General features: G+C 36.8%; 1 protein-coding gene across 1 annotated transcript in view; it reads left to right on the top strand.

Moving 5' to 3' along the window:
* Positions 1–18,584, top strand: part of CNBD1 (cyclic nucleotide binding domain containing 1) — a 159,391-nt gene that overhangs the window by 136,070 nt on the left and 4,737 nt on the right. The window contains exon 10 of the mRNA XM_088149275.1: positions 44–111. Coding sequence (XP_088005401.1) covers positions 44–111 — 68 coding nt within the window. The remainder of the gene's footprint in view (positions 1–43; positions 112–18,584) is intronic.

Here is an 18,584-nt window from a genome sequence, read left to right as displayed (position 1 = left end):
CAAAATAAAATTGGATATTTTTTTTCCTTTCTTTGCATTGCAGCTTTAGATCCAGTAATACAGATGCTCCTTCTACAAATAGTACAACCATCATTTGAAAGCATCACATTTGTAAGTAAGAAACATTTGAAATTTAAAAAGGAAGGTAAAGAATCCAGAAACATTATGGGAGGGGGGGGGAAATCTAAAGACAATTATTATAATGTTCAAGTTTATTTTTTATTTTATTTTTTTTATTTTATTTTATTTAAACATTTATAAGCCTACCCAACTCTACAATGACTCTGGTAGGCATACAATAAAAACAGTCATAAAATACAATTTAAATACAATTTCAACAGTGAAAGAATGATCAAACACACAGGAACCACCATGCACTCTAATACAGGGCTTGAATTAAACCCCAAATACATCAAAAGGTTACCAGATTCAGTTTTCCTGAGATGCTTTAGGGCCCTCATGTAATTGATATAGTAATATTGAAATGATTGTCCAAATGCCAGTCCTTAAGTAAGTTATGTAGCCAAAACAGTACCTGTAGAACAGAGAAAGTTTGAGGGATTTCAATAGGACTTCCAGACCTGAGCTGCAAAACTTCAGAATACTATCAGAAGGCAGCCACATTTTTGAGTTTTGTTTACCTCTGTACTGCTATCTAGTGATCATCTGGAGGTTTGGAGCCCATTCCTAATTCCAAGATTTCAAGAAGTGTACAGAAACTTTAGGGGAAAAATATCTGAAAGGGATAGGTGAATCCAAGAAGAACCTGAGGGCACTGACTCAGTTTGAGTCTGAGAGAGAGAGAGAAGGAGAGACAGAGAGAGAGATGAGCAATAAAATTGCATGACAAACTGGAAGAAGCCAGAAAGAAAGAAGGCATGGTGGAAGCAACCTGGAACATGTCCACAAAGTGTCAATGGAATGGCACACCAGGCTAGCCAAGGAAGGAAAGAGGGACAATGAAAAAGGGAAATGAAAAAAGGACAGTGAAAACCATGACAGGGTAGAATAATTCAGTGCAAGAAAATGTAACGATGTTTGGGGATATTTGATTAGAAAAAAGCAAGAATGTAGGGGATACGGTGCTAATTTATGTATAAAACTATGGAGGGATGGGAAAATGGGTAGATTTAGGATTTTTTCCAGTTGACACTAAGTGATAGAGTGGTAGTATTTTATTAAGGATTACCCAGTTAAGCTGAATAGTGAAAATTTTATACCAACCAAGAGGAAATACTTCCCTACCCAGCATATGCTGTAGAAAACATCAGATTTGGAAAAACTGGCATATTTTAACAGGGATTATGCTCCTTTCCCCAATATAGAAGATTTCAAAAACGAAATTAAATGTATGAATGGATCATGAAATAACCAAAGCACCTTATCATGACAACTTTATTCTACTGTCAAGAACAAAGATACCATGTCCCTCGATATCAATTAAATACTAGTATCTAGAAAACAACAAACAGGATTTCTATACTCATCTGATAAGGCCACTGTGGAAACAAAAAGCTGGTCCAGGTAGACTTTTGACCTAATTCAGAAGAGCTACTGTTCTTAAGTGAAAAGCTTTTCTTCTGAACAAACAAAAAACCAAACCCTAAACTCTAAACCAATCTAAAACAAAGTCAACATAATTTTGCTGCAGAGACTACAAATGTTTTAAGCTCAATTTTATGAAGTTCCCACAACTTCCATACCATCAAATATTCATATTCTACTTAAATACTGTATAATTCAATATGGTAAAAATGTAATGGTTTTGTAATTAAACAAGCAATTTTCATTTATTATAGTATTTATCATGTAGAACAAGCTTGTAGTTGTAGTCTATATTTTGTGTTCTGAATTCCGCTATTTTGAATGCCTAAAAAAGTCTTATCAAGAATACTCTGGAACTGATGAACCTGTTTTTCCACATACTGAAGAACTGTAATGAATTCAGTGCATTCAGCTGCTATGTGTAGGATGTGTTTTGGACTTGTCAAACTATGAAGCAGGGTGGAGGATATTTTATTTGGCTTTATGTGAATCTTGACATATCCCAGACTCTAAGAGTGATATATTCTTAAAATTATGTACACATTTAAAATTGTGGAGGAAAATAAACATAATGACTCCCTTTATGAGTGAACTGAGATCATCAAGTATCTGTCAGTTTGGAGGATGCAAAATGGGAACATTTTATTATATGGTACCAGTTTCTACTTACTCAAAGATTCTTTGGATACATAGAAGAATATCAACTTGAGTTAAAAGAAAAAGAAAAAAATAAAATTCTCCTCTAAAGAGAAGAATAGCTTTAGAAGTGTTCTTCATTTTGAAGGGATGGAAATAAGAAAATATACACTAATTTTGGGACAGATACTGTGCTCCTCTCTAGATATCTTGAACTATAACTGCTATGGGACCAGCCAGATGGTCAATGGACATAGTTTTGGGAATAGTTACCCAAAACATCTGGAGGAGATATAGTTACTTCTCCCTGCAGTAACTCTTCTCAGGGACTCAAGAAATAAATTTTGGGTTCATACTGAATGGCATTTTCTGGTTTTTCTAAGGAGTCAACATGAGAGTCAGTCCAGGGCAAACTTCCTTTTTCAGTCCAGACTCTACATTTAAATTGCCTTCTAAGGATATTTGAGGATTTCAAATATTGGTTATTTGGAACAGGTAACACCACTACTCCATGAGCTGCATTGGTTGTCAGTGTCCTTCTGGGTGCAATTCAAGGTGCTGGTTGTCATCTCTAAAGCAAGCCTTCATGGCTTGGACCAGGTTACTTGAGAGATCATCTTTCCCCAGTTGTTTCTGCTAATCTGATCCGGTCAGGTAGGAAAGGCATGCTCCAGGTCCCATTGGCTAAAAAATGCCACTTGGCAGGGCCTAGAAGACATGCCTTTTCTGCCATAGTGCCCGCCCTATGGAACATTCTCCCTCTGGAGATCAGGATGGCCCTGACTCTACTGGCTTTTTAAAAATCTTTAAAGACCTGGTTCTGTGCCGGGGTCTAGGGCCCCAAGTGTGTTCAGGGACCTGTTTCATGGTTGTATTAGTGATTATGGAATATATTTTCTCAGCTGCTATGTATTTTAATTTTTCTATTATTGCAAATGTTTTTACTTTAATTTTGTTCACCACCCAGAATCATTTATTGAGATTGGTGGCCATAAAAATTGAATAAATAAATAAATTTCACCCTGTAAATTGTAGTACGGACTGACATTGTTTGTATCTCTTAGTTAACTATGGATACTTTAAACATATACATACTTGAACTATTTATTTATTTATTAAATTTATATATTATACAGTACTTGAACTATACTTGAACCATATGTATGTTATATGGAATATCATAAGGATAGACTTTCATTCATAGAAGGGGAATCTCCTCTCTTCTGCATTCTTTCTACATCCTTCAAACAGTTCTTGATTTGGGATGTACAGGAAAGAGGAGCAGTCTGTATAAATGAAGGGATAATGATTGGTCCATGGATGAATACAACTGGATTAATGTTGTAAAAGATAAAGAAATACAGACAATCCCTTAAAATGCATGTTTTATGAATAAAAATATGTTCAGTAGGTATTTAAAATGCATTTCAATTTGAATTTTTGTTGGATTTTTCAAAAATTCACAGATTTGTAGGGAAATAAAACAGAATGGATATATGATTGAATGCATGAAAAACTAGCAAATTTTAGAAACAATGATTTTCTTAGTTGTTAAGCTTGATCACATCCAGGGTTCAACAAATCTGCCAGTTTCAGTTTCTCATCATTTCAAATCTTGAATTATTTCAAATTCAAATTCCCTGGTCCATTTTTTCTCTCTCTCTCTCCGTTAGAAATCTGTTCTCATTTCTTTTACTGTACAGTATAAATTTTGTTTCCATTCTCTCTGAAATATGCATTTTTCCAACCATATTTTTCTAGTATAATCTCTCACCAATTTACACATTTCTATATGTACTTTGCCTTAAAGGTATATGGGCAAGGGTAGGAAACTATATCACAAATTTCAGAAAATGTTAACATCAACAGATAATTGTGTTCTACTCTGCAGATAGTTTTGGGAAATGTGAATTAGATAAATAGATATTACCTTAATTTCTAACTAAGGGTTTGGGGCCTATGGGACTTATTACATGTATGGATGTATCTTGCACTCTTTTATTCTATCTTCTTACTTGCACTATCTTCTGGTGTTTCTTCTGCTAGCCTAGGCCAAAGCTAGACTTACAGCATTCTTTCTATATCCTGGATAGAGATTGGTTTTCTCACTTAGATTTTTCCTTATGTTTCATGATAGAATAGAATATATATGATATAAATTCACTCTGGGAATATAATTTTATATCTTCTCCTGAAAATAAGACTGTAATTCCTTGATCTTATTGTGTCTACCCTGTTGCCAGCACTAGACAATGTACTTTCCCCTCAATTCATATATTTCCCCCTCTCCTAGTCGCTCTGGAAATATTTTTATTACTGAACTTTGAAATGGTGGGTTATATGACAGGTTATGAGGGAATGGTACTTTTCAGTGCTCAAGAAGTTTGTAGACTAAATCTATTCTAAGGGAACCCACTAAATATAGCTGTAGTGTATATGAATATTTATAAAGTACTCCACAATACTCTTTGTAACTAATCAGCCAAACTATTGAATTGGAATTCATTTTCCACCATAATGAGAACTTTCACAGTATTATTGAAAGTGGAAAACCACTGTTCCCAGAGAAAGTTTGACTTTAATTAGATGTATTTGCAAATTTCAGTAAGTCTTCTTTATAATTAGCACATTCCTAAGCACTCTAACAGAATGTTGAATAATATGGGCTGCAGTCCTTTATCCACTTACTTAGAAGTAAACCTTATTTAACTGAATAAACTTACACTAAATAAATACATACGGATGGCACTGCTTACGCAGAACCAAATAAAAACAAAACAGCAATCTCAATACTAATAGTTTTATGACTTGCTTTGCATGCTAATGCTAATCCTTTCTGAAATAAAGATGACAAGTTATGATACTTCTAGCATTTTAAAAATCCTCTCTTGCAAGTTGAATATATTATTGGTGCCAGTAGCTTTTTGGAATGAGGGTGGGTAGGGTTTTCTTGTAATGAATGAAGAGACCTTAAAACATTGTTCCTGCAATATGATACAGCACTATTCCTTCTCTTGATTTGAACTACATAATTCCTGAAATAAACAGCGCCTGTGAGCATCAAACCCAACCAAAGGTGAATTGACGCTTGGCCTTAGTTTCCTCTTGGCAGAAAACCATGTTCCTTCCTATTTTAATATGATCATGAATGTCATTTGAGTGACAACCCATCACTTCAGTTTTAAACAAATTGGCCACAATCCAACAATGTGGCACAGCATTGGCTGTTGACATTAATGAGCTCAAGTGTGCTTAACTATGTGTTGGATTGTAGTAATTGTTTCAGTGGAACTGACTTCCAAATAAATATTTTAGCACCAGAACCCAACAGGCAGTCCATTACAGTTAGGAAATTCAAATATTAGATCATTTAGTTTAAAGCTGTGAGGGAGAAGGGGGAAAAGGATTAGGAGGAAAAACTGAAGCAAACCATTCTCTCATTCTCTGATGTTGCCATGGTGACAGAAAAGAAAGTTAATAGTCCAGTATTCTAGCTGTGGGATAAAATGACCCTTTCTGCTTCCCTTCCTGTTATCAAGATAGAAGATACATTTAGCATAAGCTGGAAACACAAGTGCACACACTTAATTTTCTCACCCAGTTAAGATCTTTTAATATTTCTTGAACAGAAGATGAAATAGCATTCCTTACTTTTTAAAAAAATGAATAAAGGAAACATCGGTCACCTACTTTGAAACAACTTCAGTATGAATTACTGGATCCTGTACTTCCATTATGGATAACTATAATTACCTATTTGGCTTGATTCAAATTTGAAACAACATTGGAAGTTCAGTTGCCACAAGAACTATAAGAAATGGAAATTATGGTTGAGATGTGTGCAAGAATACAACATTATTTTGGCTTAGTTATAATGTAATAATAATTATTTTTGCCTTCTCTTTTTTCCAAAATCAAGTTACTGCATCTGTGCCCCCCCTTTTTCATTGCAACATCCTTAAGCGGAGAGCTACTGATTGGGCTTAGATCTAGGTAAAGCTTTTAAGTTTAACATTTTAATTACTGCATTTTAATTGTTCTCAATAAATTTTAACATTTTAATTTAACATTTTAATTTTTTTTGTAATACTTTTATTAAAGCTTACAAATACAAAGATAAAAGAGTAATACAAGCTAAGAGAAATATAAAAAGTGAGGAAAAGAAAAAGTGCAAAGAGAGAAAAGAAAAGAAATAAAGAAGAAAAGAATATAAAAGTGACTCCCTTCTCCCTCCAGACAAGTATCAACAACTCCCGTAAATTAACACCTACTCTAGTGCTTCAATAATAAAAAAAGATCTCTTCTTCTCATAACTCATCTCTTATCAATAAACAAATTCATCATTCAGTTCTATTCAGCAAAAGTCCATTAAGAGCTATCAGAATTACACACACACACACACACACACACACACACAGTATATATTAACCTTAATGAAATAAATCCATTTTGTGCTCCAACTTATCACTTTCTTTAAGAGATAGAGCAAAAGAAATCTTTCCCCAGTTGTAAGCAAATCTTTAAAGCATATTCAGTCCTGGCCATAAAGTAATTCCATTAACAGCTACCAGAAAACATCTATCTATCTATCTATCTATCTATCTATCTATCTATCTATCTATCTATCTATCTATGGGCGGGGGGAGGGGGAGAGAGAGAGAGAGAGAGAGAGCGCAAGTGAGCTTGATTGAATGAATTCACTTTGTATCCCTTCTGTTTACTTTTAAAAAGCTTGGTCTTTAATCCTGACAAATAGTGTCCCACAAGTTGATTTCTTATCTTTTTCTCTTTGTCTCCTCTCATGAACAGCTTCAGTAGTTTAACAGGTCCCTTTTGTAAGTCCATAATGAAAAAGCTATGCCAATCACTCTTCTGATTTATTATTTGTATGTCCCCATTAGTTATTAAAACATCAGCCAGTTTCATTTGTAAATCCACTGTGGCATCTTTTTCCATGTCACTCTTATAGTCTGTCATTTTTAAGTCCATTTTCAAATCCATATCATCTTCTTCCATGTCACTCTTGTAGTTTGTTTTTTTTAAAATCCATTTTCAAATCCATATTCAAATCAATCTCAGTCTCTATTTTATCCTGTAAAATCTGTTCCTCCTCTGTAACCTCTGTTATATCCATTTCTTTAGTGACAGACAATCTTAAAAGTAATTTCTGAGTACATTGTTCCAAGACAGCTTTAATTTCTTCTATAGTCAAATAATATTGCTCCATTGTGTTAATAGGTTTCTTCTCCTTTAATTGTAATCTTTAATTCTCTCTGATTCCTTCTAGTCAACCTTCAAAGTCCCCTCTTTTCATATGTTTATTCAGCAGTCAGCAAAACATTCCCACTGGATTTCTTATAGTTCATTTCAAAATCTTCATATATATTTTTATAAAATTTTAATCAACCTACAAGAAATATTCTTTCAAGTCCATCTGACTCCTTAGCTTTCCAAAGCCAACATTCTAGATGCTCTTTTGCTGTTTCCCCCAAATTAATTTTTTCTATTATTCTTTAAACTTACATAAAACTTCTTTCATCCAGGATAGAAGGAAGTTCTCCTGGTGTGATGAAACTTGCCCTTTAGAAGGTTCTTAACATCCAAAAGGTCATTAATTTCCTAAAGTAGTTAAGAAATGAAGTGGGTGAACCCAGTATCTGTTTGAAGGTACTGAATCGCAGCTTAAGCAAGGTTTTCCCCCAGCTCCCAGAGCTCTCAAACCCAGCAGAGATCGCTATTTTGCAATCTCTTCATGGGGGAGCAAATTTGTGGGTGATCCTAATCCTCTCCTTAATCCAGAGAGGGGTTCCAAGGAGGTGATCCCTTCACCGGTTCCTCTTTCTGCTGTGGCCTTCAGCTTTGCTCATGTGGAACTGTCCTCAATCTGCCATTGCTTCCCCAGAAGTCTCAATTTAACATTTTAATTTTTTCAACATTTTAATTGCTCTCAACAGGTGGCACATTTTTAACTCTGAAAATGTCATGATAGTTTAGTGGGATTGGCTGTGAACTGAAGTGCTAACCACCCATCTCTGAGTCAACAGAAAACTGCACTGGCATGAAATTTGTGGCCACCTCTGCTGATCCCTTTCCTCTCTCTACTTCCCATTTCAAGACACTGGAGTCACCTGACATCTCTCCAAAATAATGGATGAACAAATGTTATATACTTTGGAGCTGCCCTTGGCAATGTTAGAATAAAGGGGGAAATGCTACTTTAACACTGGTACAGCAAAGGATGGTTTAAACCTGCCTTGCTCATGAGCAGGGGACAAGATGAAAACCAAAAGATGTTGCCAGGGGATATATGTATAATTAGATGCAAGAGAGGAAAGTCACAAAGGCCATTCCACATTTCTAGAATCTGAGTGTTTTCAATATATAAGTGTCAGTGTGCATGTAAGAGAACCATTTTATGTCTTGTTTGGGTTAGCACAATATGTGAAAAACTGTTTTGTAAATCATGGTAAAAAAATGTCTTTGACCTTGTTGCCCAGGAATCATAGGAATTGTAATCCAGGACTTTGGCAGAACAGGATTTTAGAGAACATTAGTATCACACTTGTATGGAAAAATGAATAAATAAAATTCATTCACCCTTTAATAGTAATAAAAGTGAAAATTAATCTGATACACATTTTTCAAACCGGTTCATCCCTATTTTTACTCTAGCCTAAATAAGGATTAATGTTGCTTTCAGCATGAATTGAATATATTATTTTAGATATCAAATGGAAGTCATGTTTAGTTTCAATAAATACACAATTCTTTTTTCTTAGATATCTGCTAATTACTTGGGTTTCCTGGTTTCTAGGAAAGAGGATTCTCTGGGTTGTTTAGAAGCCAAGTGTATTTTCAGATGACAAAGTGTCCCTTGATGTTATTTATAGAAGTATACGTTGCTGTATATTAAATTAGCTGTCTGTAAACAACTGCCACTAAGAAGTAATTTGTTAGCTAGATAAGTGGTCCTAAGAACCACCAAACATTTTCTAGTGGCTGCTAAGTAGCTTGGTGTTTATAATCCTTTCTGATAATGCTGACCAGGACTGTAGCTATCAAAATGCCATCGCGACATAAGTCACTATATATCCTCCTTTTCAATCATTTATACACAAAGGAGCAAATGCTTCTCTGAAAACTTCATCATAAAACATAAATACCTGTAGGGAATGAGTTTTTTTAAAAAGCTGATAACCAAATCTAAAACAATTATCTAATGCACAGCTGCAACTATATACATGGTTATGTGAGATTATATTCCATGGAAAGTAAGCCTACTCTAGTTATTATCAAAATTTGTAATGTCTACACAAAATGAATAGGAGAAGTAACAAAGACACTAGCTGCATTTCCCTGTATCATCATTCACATAACTTGTGATGGGGGGAGGGGGGCAGCAGAGGTACTTTTAGTAGAATGGAATCTTCTATCCTTTTTTGAACCCTGATTTTTCAAAGTTGGAAATCCCAAAAAGAAACTCCAGTAGGTAATTACTTTTCTCTGCAGACTGTCACCTTAGGCTACTGTGCTTATCCCCATTCTTACTTCTCATGGCTAGAGTCCTCAAGTAACAATTGAAGGGGGTTACTTAGTAATGTCTACTTCTAAGTGTAACATTTCAGCTTTCTAAAATTCATTGAGATTCTTTATTCAAGAAATGTATTGTATTGTATTCTTATTCAAGAAATGTATACAAAACAGCAAAGAAGTAATATAAATCCCACTTAATAAACCACAGTAATACTCATACAGATAGCTGAGGGAAGGAATAGCAATCTCCCAATGAGACAGGCTCAATTACCACCCTACCTCAGTGAATGGGAGAAAAGCCAACTCTCCACAGCTCTACAAAAAATAGGGTTGGAGCTTCCTGGACCTCAGGGAGGAAGCTGTTTCCAAGGGGCAGACACAGCAATAGAGAAGGCACATGACCTAGGTCCCATTAGATGTCACTACTTCAAAGAAGGGACCTGGGGCATGCCCAGCATGTTTGACCCAGCAGGGTAGGCAGAAATAGAGATAGGCTGAAGGGCATGAACATGAAGGGCAATGATACGAAATATGGTCTTTTGGTTTTTCTATTTCTAGAAAAATTAGAAATCTAGAAAAATCTATTTCTATTTCTGTAATCTTAAGAACATGACCACAAGCCTGCCTAGTTCAATATTCAGTGTTCTATATGGGATAATAAAATGAATCTAGGAAAGGTGTATGCAGTACGTAAAGATGATACTTTTCTTTCACTGTTGCTCTTTAGCAACTAATGTTTGAGCTATGTTGCATGTAATTCAGGATATAGTATACAGCCGCCAAAACTAGCAGTCATTGATAGCCCTATCCTCCATTAATTTGTCTAGTTACCTCTGAAAATAAGTTAAATTGGTGGCCATTGCCATACCTAATGATAATGAATTAAAAGTAGCAAGTCCATCAAAGAAAAGGGAGAATATCTATTGCTTAATTATTTGACTCATTCTCAGCAGGAAGCTTGAAGAGTACAACCATCATTTTCATCATAGATTACTAGATTTCTTTTGCCACAGTTGAGAAATTGATCCATGACACAGCATGGCTCACTATTCCTATCAAGGACTCTTTGTGTTCTTATGAAGAATATACAGCTTACTTCAGCTATATTTCTGTTGCAATTATGAAGAATAATTTTTGCTCTGCCAAATTAACTACCATTGAATGTGATGGCAGAACAACACAGTTGTTTTGGGCAAATGAAAACTGTGAATAGCCAAAAGGTCTTTCCAATGCATAACAGCTAGGCTAGATCTTCAAGGGAGGTAAAATAAAGAGAAGATTAACCTCTTTTTTCTGACATTTTCATGGACCAGCAAGAACTGAGCAGTGGTTGCCAACAGCTAGACTATGGATGGGGATTTCTTAACAGCCTGTTTCCTTCCTATCTCTGATAAAGAAGCAGTCTTAGTCTCTTGCTGCTGAATAGGAAGCCCTGTTCTCTCCCATCCATTACTAACAGTTCTGCTTTGATAAGTGAATACATCAACATGACAGAGATTCTCAGCAAAGATTAATAGAAGAATAAATTATCTGTGCAACAAGACTGGTGATGAAGTATTTCTGTGTGTCTGTTCTTAGGTAGAGTATCAATGGAAGGCTCCAGTTCTGACTTTTTTGCTTTGCTTTTGTGTATGTATCTGTTTTCTTCATCTAAATCAGTTCCTTGTAGCTACTAGTTCCCCAGGCGAAGAAAGCATACAAGCAGTGCCTGGATTACAGAAGAAGAACAGTAAACTTCTATCTGTGATAGTTCCCTTATGTATCTTTTTCCTTATGCATTATGATATTATGTATCATAATAAAATGCATGATTTTATTAAAAAATAAAACATAAGATGTTCAATATCGTCTCCTTAGTGAGCCTTCAGATATGGTCTTTGGAGAAGATTCCTTTTCTTCAATGTTACCATTTACTCCAACTTCTCAATCTGTCAGCAGTTCTCCAACTATGTTTTCTGATCTGCCTTAGCTAGTTTACTTCTCAACAAGTGCTTTCTTTGATGGAAAAGGTCAGTGTATTAATATCTTAGTCTTCTTACTATCCTTAATCTCTGAAAATCAGTGTCACAATGTCTAGTAATACCAACCTCAAGTTGGTATTTCTTATCAACACTCTTTTCCTTTGCCTAAAACTCCTCAAAACATCTTTCTGAAATGTTCAACACATATTTTTTCATGATAAAAATAATTTTGCTGCAACTAACTGTAGCTATCCAGCAAATTTAAGCCTGTTCTGCTTAAAAGGAAAAAAAAGAAAGAAAGAAAAAAGAAAAAAGAAAAAGTTATGGATATGTTAAACATATATTTAAATATTTCTGTTTAATATAATTAAATACAGTATATTTCAAAAAGATAGCTAAAAAATCTTTGCACCTCATTTTGTCTGAAATCAAGTGTTCTTCATCTCTTCCTCTTATCTAATTTATTTGCAGATTATGTCTTGTTCTATTAAAAAAGAAAATGGGATGGTAGAGTTCCATTTTTCATGATCCATTTCTTATCTGAGCAACTGATTTTGGGACAACCTAAAACAAATTAGGTCATTTTTGCAGCTATAGATGCAGCTTTCAGAGATCAGATGGTCTCTATATACTGTGGAGCTCTTGGTGTTCAACTACGTATATTCTTTTCTAATGGTCTCTATATACATCTACTAATTATTTGCAAAAAGAAAAAGTAATATATGGACACTTCCATACTAGGACCCTGTGCCAGTTCAAACTAACTCATGATTTCACATTATAGTCAGTGTTCAAGAGTGATATTTTTGAAACTGCTGTAGATCAGTATTTGGACTCCTGTGGTTTTGTGGTGTTTGTATGCAGTCTGTTTGTTTCTCCATGTTTGGGTACTCATGCCTCAATGTGACTTTAGTCACTGTAGCAGGCCTTTCAAGAGAAAGGGTAGCCTGATGGCTAAGCAACTCCTCACATAACAAAATATATACACTAAGCACCAGATCCATAGAAGCAGGGGTCTACCACAGTAGACAGGACCCAAGATGCAGGTTGTGCAAAGAGGCCTCAGAGACAGTCCAACACATAGTGGCAGGGTGTAAAATGCAGGCAGGAACAGCATATACTGAACGGCACAACCAAGTAGCTGGCATTGTGTACAGGGACATCTGCACAGTGTATGGGCTAGACCCCCCCCCCCCCATGTCCAAATGAGAGATGCCACAGAAGGTTGTAGAGAATAACAGGACTAAGATCTTGTGGGACTTCCAGATCCAGACAGACAGGCAGGTACTGGCCAATCAACTGGACATCGTGGTAGTAGACAAGGACCAGAAGACAGCGGTGGTGATAGATGTAGCATTGCCAAGTGACAGCAGCATCAGGAAGAAGGAGTATGAGAAGTTGGAGAAGCACCAGGGTCTGAAGGAGGAACTAGAGAGGATGTGGAAAGTAAAGGCCAAAGTGGTCCCAGTGGTGGTAGGAGCACTTGGGGCTGTGACTCCTTAACTGAGAGAGTGGCTCCAACAGATCCCAGGAACAACATCAGAGCTCTCTGTCCAGAAAAGTGCAGTGCTAAGAACAGCTAAGAACCCTCAAACTCCCAGGCCTCTGGTACAGGACCTGAGATTGAGGAAGATACATACCACCATAGGGGTGAGAAGGGATTTTTTTTATAAAATGCAGCTAGACAAAGTCACACAACATGAATGAAGTGAAATGTGGGGTGGGGAAGATTGGGGGAAGGAAACTCAAGCAATTGATATCCATTGTATGTGGAGTGAGGGTGATGGAAATTTAGTTTTTCCAAAACCTGTGCCAGTTTGGAGTAAGACAATAATTATTTCTCTTTGTTGTTAGCATTGCAAGGTTGGTAGGAAAAAATATGCTAATAGATTATTTGAGGGATCAGGCAGTGGATGCACTGATGATGTGGAAGTGCCCTAAATTTCCCGTAACTTAATTTTTTGCAAATATTAATAGATTTCTAGTTCTCTCCTTGTTTCCCCCTCCCCTGTGCTCTCTCTTCCTCTCTCTCTCTCTGTATATATCAGGGTTGTTTTTTTTTGGGAAATCCCTTCCCACAAAAAGCAAGATTTTCCAATTTAACAAAAATCTCCCTGATCACAAGTGCAGATGTTTCTGAATAGCAAGGAATGGTTAGATATGGAAAAACACTTTTTTTTTTTCATTTAGGTTGTCTTGAATGGAGGTATGTGAGCCACTTTATGGGGCCTACAACACTACAATTAAGGAATGTTGCTGTATTTCGAATGCTAATTTAAAATGAGCGGGGAAGAAATTGATTGTCAGCAATATGCCAATAAACTGATCTCATAAAATAATATAGTGTTGGGTTGAGTTGTGCAGAATTATATTTATCTGAGCTGAATGGATGACATACTCAGTATGTGAAAAATAATGACATTTTATTAAAACAGTTATGGAAAGCTATATATCTCTCTCTGTTTCTCTCTCTCTCCATATTACAAGCTTCAAATTTATGGCAAATATCTATTGATTTATTTTTTTTTAACAGAACCATCTGAAGTGGGAGGGGGGAGAAACTCTGTGGTGGATTTACTACCAAATCCAAAATCCTTCTGGCTTCCTGTGGTCAGTGAAAGATCTGGGGTGACTTTTTAAAAAATATATTTGAGATTACATACTAGTATTGGAGTATATTGCTAATGGGCCTCAGATTGCTCACTCCTATGAGTTGTATTGATATATACTAACGGGATAAGACACAATGACTTGGATCCTGCTTATGGAGAGAGGCTTTCTAACCCTGTCTGAATGTCAGCCCCTCCTCAAACTGCTTCTTAGGACTTTTTCAAAATTACATTTCAGGAGCTGCCTCTGTATGCCTACAGCAAGAATGGGTAGAAATCCAAGTTCCTTGTTGGCACAATTTGAGGTATTATCTGTTCCTAGACCTCTTCCATTTGGTAGGTGTTCTGCTGGATTCAAGACCCGAATAGTAGTTATACCAGCATAAGCTGGCATTTTTCAGGGTCATGAGCATCAGAAGTTGGCTGATACGCTACTGCCATGGCAACCGTTACATTGTTGTGCTGTGTAAAATCCTTGACCCATGTGAAACTCCGCAAAGTGGGGTCAAACTCTGGATCTCGAGATGACTTCCACTCATCATGGAGCACATTACATGAAACTATGATGTATGTAAAAATAGATTAGGGTTTTGTTTTTTTTAATGCTTGGGTTGAAAGGGCCATCCCTTTCTGTCAGACTGTGGGCTCATTACTCAGCAAGTCCTAGAGGTGTTTAGAAGGAGTTAAAGGATGAAGACCTATTTAATTGCAAAATTAAATAGGAATCCATAACACCCAGGAAGCAATTTCTGAATATTGTTTAGGATTGTAGCCATTGTCTCTTTGAATGCATTGTCACACTTATTATTTAAGCATTTTTACCCCCTTTAAAATGAAAGATTGAATTCTTACCTAGTGGGTGTTTTTATTACTTTTTATTGCTTGTGTACTGTGTTATTTTATATCTGTTAGAAAACTGCAGCATATTAGTATTGCTTTGAGTGACTAATGGTTGTTTTGTGGCTGTTAGGAATTATCTTGAACTGCTAGGAATGGCTGTTAGTGGAAAGTAATTTTATATGCTGGTAGCATTTTAATTTTCCCATTGGGATTGATATATTTTATATTTTCATTAAGATTCTAATGTGGAATTTATATATATATATATATATATATATATATATATATATATATATATATATAAGCTTAGAATTAATATTCCCCTACTTTCCTTCAATATTCCTTATTATTTTTATGAATACTATAGGGAAAACCATAGGCTTATTAATTTTTGATGGTGGGGAGAGGTTAAGCAGCAATTTAGGGTAAGACAGACTATATTCAGAATCATCCACAGTGGTCCTGGATTATGAATTTATTAAGAAGAGAGTGAGGCATAAGGCATCATAACTTTCTCATTGACCATATTGATTATTATTATCTTATTTAGGGCTTCCATACCTGGGCTGCAAAAATCTGGCCACTAGAGAGTGACAAAGAGTTAGAGTTTCCTTTATTGGAAGCTCCCTTTTCTTCTTTTTCTTTGTTCCCATCTGGATTTATTAGCTCTGCCATTTCTGTTCCTTTTTGTTTTGTGTTGTTTTCTTGTTTTGAAATGTTTTTAACAATTTGTAAACTGCCCAGGGTTGCTGGGAGGTGGGTGGTGTATTATTATTGTTGTTGCTGTTGGTTGCACAGCCAGGTGCTTACACTGGATTTGGCATTTTTATCCACCTATCGAGTCCTTCCCAGGGATCTGGGATAGGCAGATGTTGTTGTTTGATGGTGTTAAAGGTATCATTGCAGGATGTAAGCTGTTCCAAATAAAGCTGCCTTTTGCAATTGACTGATGGTGATTTTGTCAATGTCGATAGTCTTCAAGTGGTGCTCCAGATGTTTTGGGACTGCATCCAAGGCACCTATTACTATTGATACTATCTTTGCTTTCTTTTGCCATAGTTGTTCTACTTCTATATGCAGGTCTTTGTATCTCCAGTTCTTTCTCTTCTATTCTGCGGTTTCCAGGTATTGCAATGTCCACTATCCAGACTTTTTTTGTCTTTCTTATCAATAATTGTTAAGTATGGGGTGTTGTGTGGAAGGTGCTTGTCTGTTTGAATTCTAAAGCCCCAGAGCACTTTAGCTTCTTTATTTTCTATTACTTGGTCTGTTTTGTGGTCCCACCAGTTCTTGCTTGCAGGCAAATGGTATTTCTTGCAGATATTCCAATGTACCATTGTTGCTACTTTGTCATGCCGTTGTTTGTAGTCAGTCTGTATGATCTTCTTGGAGCAGCTAACTAGGTGATCCATTGTTTCCTCAGCTTCTTTGTGGAGGCGGCATTTGCTGTCTGTTGCTGTCTTCTCAATTCTGACTTTATATGCATTTGTTCTTAAGGCTTGGTCTTGTGCAGCCAGAATTAGCCCCTCTGCCTCTTTCTTCAACTTTCCTGCTCTTAGCCATTGTCAAGTCTTCTTGTTATCTGCTTTGCTTGCTAGTTTTTTTTTTTTTTTTGGTGTACTGGCCATGTAATACTTTGCCTTGCCATGTCTCTTTTCCATTCTTCATTTGGTCTTTCTTGCCGGCCAGAAATGGTCGACGCTTCAGTGGTTCGAGTCCAGCCTTCGTGTTAAACAGGGTGAGCTCCTGTTTCCTCCCCAGTTCCTGTCAACCCAACAGGTTGAAAACTCACGTGAGTAGATAAATGGGTACTCTCACTCCGGTGGGAGGAAAAATGCTGGCAGCGCCTTGCAAAAAAGGAGTTGGGAGCAGTTGCCGGTAAGCGCGAAAAACTGCGCGCACCCGAAAAGGGCGTGAAGCAATGGAAACCCCGCCTCCTGCGCTCGCCAGCTGGGCTCTGCTCTAGGAAGGAGGCTCTGGGAAACCACTTCCGAAAAACACTTGCCTTGAAAACTGCAAGGACTCGTCCAAGCAGTCACTGCAGGGTCAGCAATGACTGAGCGCAGACCAAAAAAAAAAAAAAGCCTTCATGGTGCACTAGTTTCAGTGCTTCACTGTTCCTCAGATATTCTTCTAATGTTCTTTCTTCTTCTTCAATGGTGTACTTGCAACATTCTATGGCCACTTATGCTCCTTGGTAAGTAGAGTCTGTCGACATCACTGTGTGGATGAAGGACATGATTCACTGTCATTATTTTTCTGGTCTTCCTATTCAGGGCTTCTAGTTCTGCTTGAGTCCAGTCCACTATTCCAGCTGTGTATCTAATGACTGGAATCACCCAGGTGTTAATTGCCATGATGATATTTCCTCCACTGAGTTTGGACTAAGATCTTCTTCACTTTCATGATGTATTGACAACTAACCTTCTTCTTGATTTCAATGTGCTTGATGTTGCCAGCCTGAAGGATTCCCACGTATTTGTAGTGATCTTCTTTATCCAGACTCTTCACGCTAATTTCATAGGGCATCTTGATTCCCTTCAATTTTCATGATTTTTCCCCTGCTGATGGTAAGGGTGGCACATTTGTCCAGTCCAAACTCCATTGCAATATCCCGGCTGTATATTCAGACAGTGTTGAGCAGCAATTCCATTTCAGACGGTGTTTTCCATACAGCTTCAGACTGTCAATGTAAAGGAGGTGGGATAGCCTGGCAGATGTTTTTGATGTTTGATAGTCATGGCCTGACTTGTTCAGTATTGTTGACAGAGGAATCAATGCAATGACAAAGAGTAGTGGTGATAGCGAGTCTCCTTGAAAGATTCCTCTCTTGATATTAACCTCTCCCAGTCTATCACCATTGATCAGCAACTGTGTCTTCCATTGTGCCATTGATCTTTGCACAAAGCTTCTGATGTTTCTACTGACTCCTATTATTTCTAGGCACTTGATTATCCAATCATGTGGCACGGAGTTGAATGCCTCCTTGTAATCAATCCAAGCTATATTCAAGTTGGTCTTCTTTCTCTTGCAGTTTTCTGAAATCATCTTGTCAATTAGGAACTGGTCTTTTGTCCCTCTGCTGTTTGGGCAGTTTCTTTTCTGCTCAGATGAAAGAGCTTGTTTTCAACTAGGTGCTGTTGGACTGCATCAGCTACCTCACCAGTTAGCAATTTAAAAGTTATTGGCAAGCAGATAATTGGCCTGTTGTTGCCTGGTGCTGCCCCTTTTGCTGGATCTTTCATTATCAGGTAGGTTTTGCCAGATGTTAACCAATCTTCAATTTCACCTCCTTGCAGTATGTGGTTAAACTGCTTGGCAATGAGTGGGTGCAGAGCAGTCAGATGTTTCAACCAAAAACCATGCAGTTCATCTTCAGCTGGTACTGGCCAGTTCTTGATCTTCCTTGCCCTTTTCTCCACCATTTTTGCTGTTATTACAAGTTCTTTCATTTCAGCTT

Source organism: Python bivittatus, unplaced genomic scaffold, assembly GCF_059951505.1.
Source record: "Python bivittatus isolate LINGU-HERP-01145 unplaced genomic scaffold, Pbiv_v1 ctg000590_np1212, whole genome shotgun sequence".
NCBI classification, from domain to species: Eukaryota; Metazoa; Chordata; class Lepidosauria; order Squamata; family Pythonidae; genus Python; species Python bivittatus.
The sequence above is the reverse complement of the archived record's forward strand: the minus strand, read 5'-3'. Positions and strand labels throughout refer to the sequence as shown.